The 12206-nt window shown below is 39.9% G+C and overlaps 1 protein-coding gene across 3 annotated transcripts in view; it reads right to left on the bottom strand.

Moving 5' to 3' along the window:
* Window positions 1-12206, bottom strand: part of APH1B (aph-1 homolog B, gamma-secretase subunit) — a 66147-nt gene that overhangs the window by 44837 nt on the left and 9104 nt on the right. For all 3 annotated transcript variants that reach the window (XM_079768214.1, XM_079768215.1, XM_079768213.1), the window contains exons 3-4: window positions 10537-10607; window positions 9348-9470 (exon numbers count right to left, since the gene is read on the bottom strand). In XM_079768214.1, the coding sequence (XP_079624340.1) occupies window positions 9348-9470; window positions 10537-10607 (194 nt within the window). The remainder of the gene's footprint in view (window positions 1-9347; window positions 9471-10536; window positions 10608-12206) is intronic.

Raw genomic sequence — 12206 nt, 5'->3', positions numbered from 1 at the left:
TGCTGGTCTGATTGCCCCTAATTGCCATCCCCTGTTGGCCTGGTCACCCCTAACTGCCCTCCCCTGCCAGCCTGGTCGCCCCTAACTGTCCTCCCCTGCAGGCCTGGTAATCCCCAACTGCCCTCTCCTGCTGTCCCGGTAACCCCTAACTCCCCTCCCTTGCCAGCCTGGTTGCCCCTAACTGCCCTTCCCTGTTGGCCTGGTTGCCCCCCAACTGCCCTCCCCTGCAGGCCTGGTCCCCCCCCCAACTGCTCTCCCCTGCAGGCCTGGATCCCCCCCAACTTCCCTCCCCTGCAGGCCTGGTCCCCCCAACTGTCCTCCCCTGCAGGCCCAGTCACCCCTAACTGCCCTCCCCTGTAGGCCTGATCGCCCCCAACTGCCCTCCCTTGCAGGCCTGGTTCCTCCCAACTGCCCTTCCCTGCTGGCCTGATTGCCCACAACTGCCCTCCCCTGCTGGCCATCTTATAATGGACATCTTGTGTCCATATGGGGGCAGCCATCTTTGACCACATGGGAGTGGCCATCTTGTGTGTTGGAGTGATGGTCAATTTGCATATTACTCTTTTATTAGATAGGATTCTCTCCACAATTGGTTCAAGGTCCAACAGAAACAAAGACCTGGATATCTAAACTATTCTGCCACATACATACATACCATTTGATACTTCTCTCTAGTAAGTGGAATTAACTCCAACTAGAAATAAAGATTTACAAAGAGTATCTATAGGGTACTATCTTTTAATTACAAAACGTTTCTCATTTCGTGTTCCTAAATATAAAATTCTAAAGGTCCTTCAGTGAATCTAACCCTAAAATTTATTTTGTTCTAATATTCTTAAAAGTAAAAAAAAATTCTCTAAATGAACCATAAGATTATCAAAATTAGCTTATAATCTAGATTAATGAAAGGAGCTTCCTTAATTTGCAATATTTTGAAACATTAATAAAAAGATGAACAATTCTAATAAGTATTGTATGTGTGAAATTGTAGCTGTCTAGTTTGATAATGTACTTCCTGTACTGATAATTTTTTTAAAATCAAATTCTCTTGGTACAAATTATTCCAATCTAACCTATTTCTAAGCAAAATGTTTCAGTGTTATCTTTAAAAGGCTACATTTAGCTGTTTGGTTCTTTTATCCCTCCTGAATATACCCCCAAGTACACAGATTCATAAATATCTTCATTTTCCCCTTTCTTGTTCCTGATTTCTACTTCTCTGCCCTTGCAAAGACAATCACCTAAGATAGCAACTAATCCTACTACTGGATCCTGCCAGCACAGAAGTTGCTATCTTCTGGCCTCCCCCGACAACTTCAGAGAATCTCTCACCATGCCAGAGCGAGCCAAGGGCTGCTGCTGGGCGAGGGCGGCAACAGAAAGGATGTGACTACCAATGGGCTTCAGACTTCTTTTTCCAAATAAGAGAGGAGTCTGGAGTGTCAAGGTTCTGTGACACTCCTCCATCCCTCTTGGTTACAAAAACTCTCTGGATTCAATCTCTAATGACCTAGCCCAAGTAGAAGTCAGGCCACAAAACTAAAGTAAATGAAAATGCCTTTCCTATAACAGGGATTTAACTTTAAATCTTTGCTTTAACAAATGTAAGAGAATTTTATGACCTACTTTATTGTAATATAGATGTACATTTATTACTAGTCAAGTAACATTCTCCAAGATTAAAGAGACATTTTGAAAATCATCTGATAATACACTGTCCATAAGAAAGGCATAGAACTGTCTCTTAATACCAACTATATCAGTGATGGGCAACCTTTTGAGCTTGGTGTGTCAAACTTCGCCAAAAAACTGAGCATAACTCGGGTAGTATGTCACTTTGAGGAAAAAACATTATTTTGCAAATGTTTCATCCTCAGGAGCAGCAAATGTTTCATCCTCAGGAGCAGCAAATGTTTCATCCTCGGCATGCGGCTGCCTCAGCGGCCACGTGTCATCAGAAATGGCTACGCGTGTCAGTGCTGACACGCGTGTCATAGGTTCACCATCACTGAACTATATCATAAAGGATACATCCTGAAAACAAATTGAATGACTATAGGTTTTTAAGTAGCAGTTAATATTTTATATTTATGAATATACCCCCAAAGTATGTTTATGAGTCAAAAAGACTGCCAAGGATATAGTTTTATGCTTAAAATCCCTCTGGCAAATGTTGAAAATGAAGAAATTCTCTCCTCAAATTAGCTCATCAGTGTGGAGTCAGGGGGAAGCCCCTTAGAAGTTGTTTGATCTAGACGCCTATGCAATGAAAAAGTAGATCCCACAGGGTCCACTTCAAATGATTCCATTTTAGAAGTTTGTTTCATTAAAACAGTCACTGTAGGAATTCATTCTCAAACTGAGCCCAAACCTGCCTTCTAACTCAGTGATTCTTAGCTAGGATGATTTTGCCCCCAGGGGGCGTTTGTCAATGTCTGTAGACATTTTTGGTTGCCACAACTGGGGGTGGGGTGCCTCTGACATATAGAACATAGAACCAGGGGTACTGCTGAATGCTCTACAATATACAAGACAGCCCCCCAACAAAGTATTATCTGACCCCAAATATCAATAGTGCTAAGGAAGCCTAGGATCATTGTTGATCCTAGGAAAGCTCTTGAAGAATCATGAGTCAACTCTTTTTTTCCATAAATGACACATTTAAAAATACTTGAAACTCTATATTAGTCAGTTATTGTCACAAAAATGCTACATAATAAACCACATCAAAACTCACTGGCTGGCGTTGCCAGTGGGAGCATGGGGTCCAAAGTAGTGCTCACTGAAACCTGGGATCTGGCAGCAGACAGTGAGCGTGGGCTCTCAGGATTCTATTCCTTTGTATTCATGCTTCATTGATTGACTTCTTGAAATTAACTAGGACTTTCCCATGTTTATCTCAGGTCTGGAATAGTTTCAGCACCATCAGATTTAACTTTTCTTTAAATGTCTGTTCCAAACTAGCCCTCAAACTATCTATTCCTCCTGTCATATGTAAAGCAAAAGCAAGCCCATAAGAACATGGGTGGAGATTTAAATAGAAGTTGGAGATAAGATTTGTAGTTGGACTGAATGTGCACTAGGAGACAAACGAAAGAATTGGGAATTACTCCAAAGTTTTGACCTGAGCAACAGAAAGGATGGAAGTGCATCAACTGAGAGGGCTACTTGTGCTCTGCATACTTGATAGTATATCACAGACTACTAGAGACTACAATAGGCCACAGTTTAGTGAAAGGACTTTTTAGAAGTACAGTTTTCCATTCTGTTATTTGAGCAGCTTGAAAAAAGACTATTACATGACTGATGTAATGAAAACATACAATGAAAAAATACATTTAATGATAAAATTGATAACGTATTACAGCATAAGCATATCCTTGTGTCATAGCCAGTGCAGTTAGCTGTGATCATTTATTATAAGAAACTAGAGGCCCAGTGCATGAAATTTGTGCACTCGGGGGGATGGGGGCCCCTCAGCCCAGCCTGAGCCTTCTCACAGTCCAGGAGCCCTCGGGAGATGTCTGACTGCCAGCTTAGGCCCGCTCCCCGCCAGTTGGACATCCTTAGCGCCGCTGCGGGGGCGGGAGAGGCTCCCGCCACCACCACTGCACTCGCCAGCCGTAAGCCCGGCTTCTGGCTAAGTGGCACTTCCCCTGTGGGAGCGCACTGACCACCAGGGGGTAAGTTCCCCTGGTGGTCAGTGTGCGTCATAGTGACCGGTCGTTCCACCATTTGGTCGATTTGCTATTAGCCTTTTATTATATAGGATTAACATTCTAATAAATTCAGAAAAGGGTAAAAATTGTAGATTAATCTCTGTGGCCTATCATTTTCTCCATGTGATTAATAGATGCTATATTTTTTCTACCACTTTGCAGTTGGTAATGTAGTTATTTGAGATAGTCTTGTTTATAAGGAGCTTTCATTTAAAAATCTAAACATTTATTACTGTTATGTCTCCTTGGGCAAGAGAAAAAATAAACAAGTAGGACCAAATCAAACTAAAAAGCTTTTGCAGAGCAAAAAGACAGCCACCCATCAACAAAATGAAAAGGGAACTCACCAAATGAGAAAACATATTTGTCAATGATACATCTGTTAAGGGGTTAATATCCAAAATTTATAAAGAATTTATAAAACTCAATACCAAGAAGACAAACAACCCAATTAAAATATGGGCAAAGGATCTGCATAGACACTTCTCCAAAGAGGACATACAGGTGGCCAATAGACATATGAAAAAATCCTTAACATCACTAATCATCAGAGAGATGCAAGTTAAAACCACAATGAGATGTCACCTCACATCTGTCAGAACGGCTATCAACAAATCAACAAACAAAAGTGCTGGCAAGTCTGTAAGGAAAAAGGAACCCTCGTGCACTGTTGGTGGGAATGCAGACTGGTGCAGCCACTGTGGAAATCAGTATGGAGTTTCCTCAAAATATTAAAAACGGAACTGCCTTTTGACCCAACAATCCACTTCTGGGAATATATCCAAAGAAACTTGGAACTCTAATTTGAAAGAACATATGCTCCTCTATGTTCACTGCAGCATTATTTACAATTACCAAGATGTGGAAATGGCCCAAGTGCCCATCAGTAGATGAGTGGATAAAAAAGCTGTGGTACATTTATACCATGGAATACTGCTTGGTCGTAAAAAAAGAAGGAAATCTTACTTTTTGCTATAGCATGGATGGACCTGGAGATTATTACGCTAAGTGAAATAAGCCAGTCAGAGAAAGACAAGTGTCATCTGATCTCACTTGTATGTGGAATCTATAGAATAATAATAAATAAATTGACAAACAAAATAGAAGCAGAGGCATGGATACATGGAATAGACTGACAGCTGTCAGAGGAAAGGGAGTTGGGGGTGGGGCTGGATGAAAGAAAGTGAAGGGATTTAAAAAACATACATGTAACACACAGACACACACAACAGTGTGGCGATAGCCAGAGGGGAAATGGGTTGGAGGTAGGTGGAGGTGTGCAAAGGGACGATAAATGGGGATAGAAAGAGACTTTGCTTTGGGTGATGGGCATACGATGCAGCATGCAGATGATGTTTTGTTGAGTTGTAGATCTGAGACCTATATGGTTTTGTGAACCCACGTCACACCAATCAATTCAATAAAAAATAAAATAAAAATCTAAACATTTAATAAACTGCCACATTGGAGAGCTTATACTTTAAAATATTGTGAAAGTGAATAAATGAGAAAACTCACTGGGTTACAACAGCAAGGATTTATTCTCATGCTCACTGGTCTGAAGTTGACTAATTAAGGCTGGGTTCTGCTGGGCAGCTCTGCTGCAGGCTGCTGGGTTTGGCTCCTCACTGCATGCTGGGCCCAGGTCTGCTCTATACATGTTCATTCTGGGGTCCAGGTTCCATGGGCATTGACTATGTGGGGCATGTTCTCATGGCACCTGACCAGAGCCCCAGAGGGCAGGCCAACCATACAAGTGCTTTTTAAGCCTCTGACTTACATCACATCCACTAATCGGCTAATACAAGTCACATGCGTGAGCTCAAAGTCAGGGGCAGGGAAGTACATTCTGGCCACCATGAGGCCAGGCAAGGATGTGGCTGTATAATTCTATTACAGAGAAATGACAAATTGGAACAAAAATGGAATCTCCCACATTCCTCACACTTTCATTTTTCTTCCAAGCTCAATATTCCTCCTCCCTTCAATCATACCCCGTACAAAAGAGCTTCCAGATCGTTCACCGTACTGACAATGTCCTGTACCAATTTTAGTTCTTCAGTATTCCTGTTAAATACAATGCTCGGAACTGAACTCAATATTCCACGTGTGGTCGGACCATATTGATTTCTCCTACAGAAAGGCTTGGTGATCTTTCTGTGCCATGTTGTGCCAGCAGCAGCCTCAGGCCTCTCGTGTTTACCGTGTCTCCTGATTGTATCATTTTCTCTTGTGCTTGATGATTTAATCTCTTGCTGTTTTGTATAGTAACATGCTGTACAGGCTTGTAGCCAAAGAGCAATAGGCTATACCATATAGTGTAGGTGTGTAGCAGGCTACACCATCTAGGTTTGTGTAAGTACAATCTGTGACATTCACACAAGGACAAAACTGCCTAGCGACACATTTCTCAGAACGTAGTCCCCAGTGCATGACTGCATTCACCCATTAATTCTCTACTCAAATATCATTTCCTCCATAAGCTGTGCCTAGTGCGGTGAAGGCCTGGGGAGGGGAGCAGATATGGGCTAGAAGGGATCAATGGAGAAAAAAGGGGATATCTGTAATACTTTCAACAATAAAGATAGCCCTAGCTCATTTGGCTCAGTGGATAGAGAACTGGCCTGTGGACTAAAAGGTCCCAGGTTCGATTCCAGCCAAGGGTACATACCCAGGTTGCAGGCTCCATCCTCAGTGTGGGGCATGCAGGAAGCAGCCGATCAATTATTCTCTCTCATCATTGATATTTCTCTCTCTTTCTCTCTCCCTCTTCCTTCCCCTCTAAAATCAATAAAAATATTTTTTAAAAATAAAGTTAAAGAATAAAATAAATATTTATGGATCTACCTAAAAACAAAATATTCCACAAGGTGCTGAGGATACTGCAGTGAACAAGACAGACAGTCCTTAGCATCTGGTTAGAGAGAAAGACCTAAAGAAATAACTACACAGTTGACCAATTAATACAACTGCAGTCAGTACTACAAAGGAGAAGTACAATAGCATCTGAGCATGGGTTAGAGCCTGTGTTCTGTGTGCTTATAGAACTTCCTCATCATAGTGTTTATCGCACTTTAATTAGCTGTTGTCCTTATTCTCTGATACATTTACTGGGCTGTCTTTTCATAGCTTGGTATAACTCCTATTGAGTAAAAGTGCTTAATAATTATTTTTGAAATGATCAAATAGATTTGTTCAGAATACGAAATTAATGAGCCAGGATAAGACTTGAGCTTAGGACTCAAATTCCCATACTTTTGCCTCTATACAGCATTACCAAGTTAATGCTAGCCTACTACACAATTACAAATAAAAAAGAACTTATACATGTATGTGTTATTTATAAACTATACCTACCTGTAACATGAAAACCTAAGCACATACAGCTATCATATAATCTATGTCTTACACTAATATAGGTATACTAATTAATGGCCCCCATATTCCTTATTTATAATGGAATATGTTAAACAACATATAAACTTATAGATTTAACTGAAAATTCAAAATGAGCTCATGCCTAAATAAATGGTAATTATGGCAATCATAAATAACAAACACAAATATATACAAATTAGGAGTTATTTTAAAATACGATAGAAGGCAATTTCTTAAATGTATAACTCAAAGTTTATGATACAAAGAACAATGTTATAATAAATAAGACACTCTTGCACATGATAAAGTAACAGCTGTTCTTTCACTCTATAGATCCATATTCACAGCAGGTCAGCCTGCCACCATAAACTTAGACATTAAAATCTTTTCTTTTTAAAAAAATATATATCTTCATTGATTTCAGAGAGGAAGGGAGAGGAGAGAGAGATAGAAACATCAATGATGAGAGAGAATCATTGATCGGCTGCCTCCTGCACGCCCCACACTGGGGATCGAAATTGCAACTCGTGTATGTGTCCTCACCAAGAATTGAACCGTGACCTCCTAGTTCATAGGTCGATGCTCAACCACTGAGCCATACCAGCTGGACAAATATTTTCTTTTCTTTAAAAATTTCTGTGAATTTATAGAAATTACAAATACAATCCTCAAATTGCTAGCATATGTTTCTTTTACCTTCTCCCAAAAGAATTACTGAAAGCTAGTCCCAGGAAAACAGCCTAGCTCACTAAAGTGAATTAGCACCCTCTAGTGAAAAAAGGAGGCAGAAAACTAAGTTCCATTAGGAGAACACTATTTCATATCCAAAGGTTGTTGATGCAGCATTATAACAGGCCAATTTAAGAAAATATAGAAAACTGGTGCAGTAACACCCTCTCCTGATTATGTTTTGTTCCTTTACTAGTATATTAGAATCTAACATACTTTAGCTATTAACATTATATTTACTCTAAGAAACTGACACTCGGTACTATAATCATTAAAAATATTCTAATTATGGAATGTTTCTAAAAAGATAATTTGCTATGTTGGAAGCACCACTAAATAAGTATGGCCCATTAATCCACTTTCCCATCCTCATCATGTAGCCAGATGCAAAGGGCCTTGACTTTATCCTGCAGACCTTGGGGAACCATTACACATTTTTATATAGTTTGTTGGCTGCATACAGGATGGATTCACATGGAAAGTGGAGGTTGAAGATAGTAATCAAGACAGGAGATGCCCAGGCCTGAATCGAAATGGTGAACAAGTGCCCAGTGGGTTTGAGGATCACTACAACATGCAGAATGTCTCTAAACTTCTGCAGCAATTTTTTTTTTAATTTGGTCATACCCTGTATATCTTTTCTATTATTAAACTGGATTGAAATGCTTAATCATTTTTTTAGTCTTGTTCTTCCTATAAAGGTAACTTCCTTGAGGATAGAAATTACCTCAGTGTAGACAATAAATAATGATTTAATTTGAAGAATGTGTGAAATGTTATTTCAACGATATAACTTGTGCAGATAAAAAAAACATATGGTGAGTTTTTTAAAAAGGACTTTTAAAAGATTCTTCTTGTGAAAGTAAGGAGAAATCTTATGTTAATTATGTACATTACCAACTCTCAAATGTGATCACTGCATCATAATGACAATTTTTATCTTGTGGATAAAAAAGCTCTTTGAAATGAGTTGGTCCTTTTATACTGCATCTTTAAGTTTAAAAAGTCAACTCACCTATTATCATTTTTCCTCTCAATTTTTTAAAAATATAGTATGATTTATTTTTAAATGTTCAAAAGTGGGAAAATGAAACATTAATTTTCTTTCAGATACATACACGAAGGTAAAACTTTCAAAACAAACATGTATACACGTTAGACTTTCAAACTTGATTAAACTAGGAAATTAATAACTCAGAATCAGGTTACCTGCGAGGAAGGAGTGATGAGGAACAAGGGACTCTAAGTCCCTGCTAAAGTTCTAGTTCTAGCCCGCCCCAGGCCTTCATCACCCTATTGCCTGTGTCCATGGATTATGCATGTATGCATACAAATTCTTTGTATGATCTCTTCCTCTCAAAGTTTTTAATTTCCTATCCTTTACTTTGTGATGTCTAATAGTATTTGCCTTTAGAAAACATAACATAAATTTCTATTCACTTGAATTCCTAAGCCAGGGAACTCCAATAGGATGATCAATTAGACCAGAAGCTTAAACATTCACAGCTACCAGGCACATACCTGAATTTAGGAAGAAGTAGGGAGAGTCTCCATGAATGCCCACTGTGCCTGGCCCCAGGGAGTCAGACAGGGTGTTCACAAAGGAAAATACTCCACTCATGATTCCAAAGCCCAAGCCAGAAACTAAGAAGGAAGAAAAACATTGTTAAACCCTTTCACGTTATGATTTGTCTTCAAATTTCCAAGGACTGGGAAATACTATTTTGTGGAAGGGGAAAGGTGCAGATGCTATTGGGGAAACAGTGGAAAGCTGGCTCAGAAGAGGCAGGTGCTTGGCTAAATGATGAATCGAGTGAGTAGAGGAAGGGGAATGAATAGTGGGATGTAGCAGAGAAATGAAAAAGATCTAGACAGAAGCAATAGGGGAAATAGGGAAGGATACGATGCTGAATCTCTGGCTTTAGTTTATAACAGAGTCTAAGTTTGATGGCTTAGAACTAGGAACTGTACTTGAAGTGTGACTGCAGTGTAAGAAGTGATCCATGGGCCAAACTGGCTGATTCAACTTACAGACCTAGATCCAATTTTAAAAACATAATTCTAGCCCTGGCTAGTGTGGCTCAGAGGTTAGAACATCGACCGGAGCACCAAAGGCTACGGGTTCGATTCCTGGTCAAGGGCATGTACCTGGGTTGCCGTTTGCTCCCCACCCCAATCAGGGTGTGTGCAGGACGCAACCAGTCAATGTGTCTCTCTCACATCTATGTTTTTCTCTCTCTCTCTCTCCCCCGCCCCACTTTCACTCTCTCTGAAAAGCAATGGAAAAAATATCCTCATGTGGGGATTAACAAGACCCCACCCCCCAAAAAACACACACAACATAATTCTAAAAAATATGCAGAGGTATTAACTATAGCAATATAATGAGTCCTCCTAGTACAGCTAAAGTCATGATAACCACCCAGAGAAGGTAACAGTAACCTCATTTAGAAATTGTTAGTTAACTAGCCCTTAGAGTTCAAAACTTAACTTTCAAACCTGGCTAATATTTAATGGACACACAGATAAACGTCACCTGCAATCATTTCCCCCTTTACATAAGGGCCCTGAAAAGCTAGAAAAATAAACAATATACACCAAGAGACCAGACAGCAATAAAATACTATATCCACAAAGATGTAAAAGACAAAAATGGCTTTCATGACAAATTTTATTTCTTTCTTAACGACACCATGCAATTCCAACTTACCATAGGCCAGCAGTCGCATAGAAGGTGCTGGCTCATCTGGATTAATAGTCTTCAAACCTTCATTGGCTTTTCTAAAATGAAACCACACAGATAATTGTTTTTAAAGAAAAAGTGGTATATCAGGAAAATACATGAGATACTTCAAAATCCAGACACTTAATAAGGCTTTTGATAAGTCTATACTCTAAATCCAAAATCCATTTAAACAAAAACCCAGCAAATTTGCAATTACCGCCCTAACCAGTTTGGCTCAATAGATAGAGCGTCAGCCTGCGGATTGAAGGGTCCCAGGTTCGATTCCCGTCAAGAGCATGTACCTTGGTTGCAGGCACATCCCCAGTAGTGGGTGTGCAGGAGGCAGCTGATCTATGTTTCTCTCTCATCGATGTTTCTAACTCTCTATCGCTCTCCCTTCCTCTCTGTAAAAAATCAATAAAATATATTTTTTAAAAAATTTGCAATTACCTAAAATCAACCAAAAATTCCAACCCACTTTTACCTTTTATCTAATTTTCACATAAAAGAGAAAAATAAGAAAAATATAAGTAAACAAGACATCAGGAAAAAAGCAATACTTCTGACTACTTCCTGAGATTAGTAAATACTTAGTTCAATATCCTATGGTGATCAGAGGAGTGGCGGTGTGAGAGAGGACCTTGGTCTCTCCCCCTGAAACTTTAACAAGTTGATCAACTATAACTCAACAAAGGCCTCCCTGCTCAATATAGAGGCATGCCTGCAAGATCCACACATTGAAGCATGTAAAGGTGGGAAAACGGGAACTAATGGGAAGGCGAGAAGGGAGGAGAGCTCAGATGGATGCACCTGCAGTGGGGAGCTCCCGGCCCCAGCCCGCTTGGCCAAAAGAGGGGAGGAAACCCGTAGTAGCCGGCAATTCCTTCGGCTGGGAGGACCAGGGAGTGAGCACTACTTCAGGAGTGAGCGGTGTAAACTGGTATGGCCACCATGGAAAACGGTCTGGTGATTCCTCAAAAAATTAAAAGTAGAGTTACCATATGACCTAGCAATCCCTCTCCTGGGTATATACTCGAAAAACTCGAAAACATGTATTCACAAAGCTATATGCACCCCTAACTTCATTGCAGCATTATTCATGGTGGCCAAGACATAGAGACAACCAAAGAGTCCTTCGATGGACGACAGGGTAAAGAAGATGTGGTACATATGCACAATGGAATACTACCCAGCCATAAGAAAAGATGAAATACTGCCATTTGTGACAGCATAGAGAGACCTTGAGAACAGTATGCTAAGTGAAATAAGTCATTCAGAGAAAGCTAAGAACCATATGATTTCACTCATATGTGGGATATAAAACTGAAACTCGTGGACACAAATAGCATTGTGGTGGTTGCCATAGGAAAGTGGGAGAGGAGGATCAGGGGGTTAAGGGAGACTAATATATGGTGACAGAAAATGACTTTGGGTGGTGGACACACAGGGCAATATACAGATCTTGAATCCTAGAAATGTACACTTGAAATCTATATGATCCTTATTAAGCAATTTAATTTGAGAACATATATATCCTATGGCATTTACCACTCTGAACTTTTAAAATGTTTTTTATTAATTTTTTTCTTTTTTAGAAAAAGAGGGAGAGGGAGAGAGAAATATCAGTAAGAGATATTTCTTCGATCAGCTGCCTC

The sequence above is a fragment of the Cnephaeus nilssonii genome, assembly GCF_951640355.1.
Source record: "Cnephaeus nilssonii genome assembly, chromosome: 4".
Taxonomy (NCBI): domain Eukaryota; kingdom Metazoa; phylum Chordata; class Mammalia; order Chiroptera; family Vespertilionidae; genus Cnephaeus; species Cnephaeus nilssonii.
The sequence above is the reverse complement of the archived record's forward strand: the minus strand, read 5'-3'. Positions and strand labels throughout refer to the sequence as shown.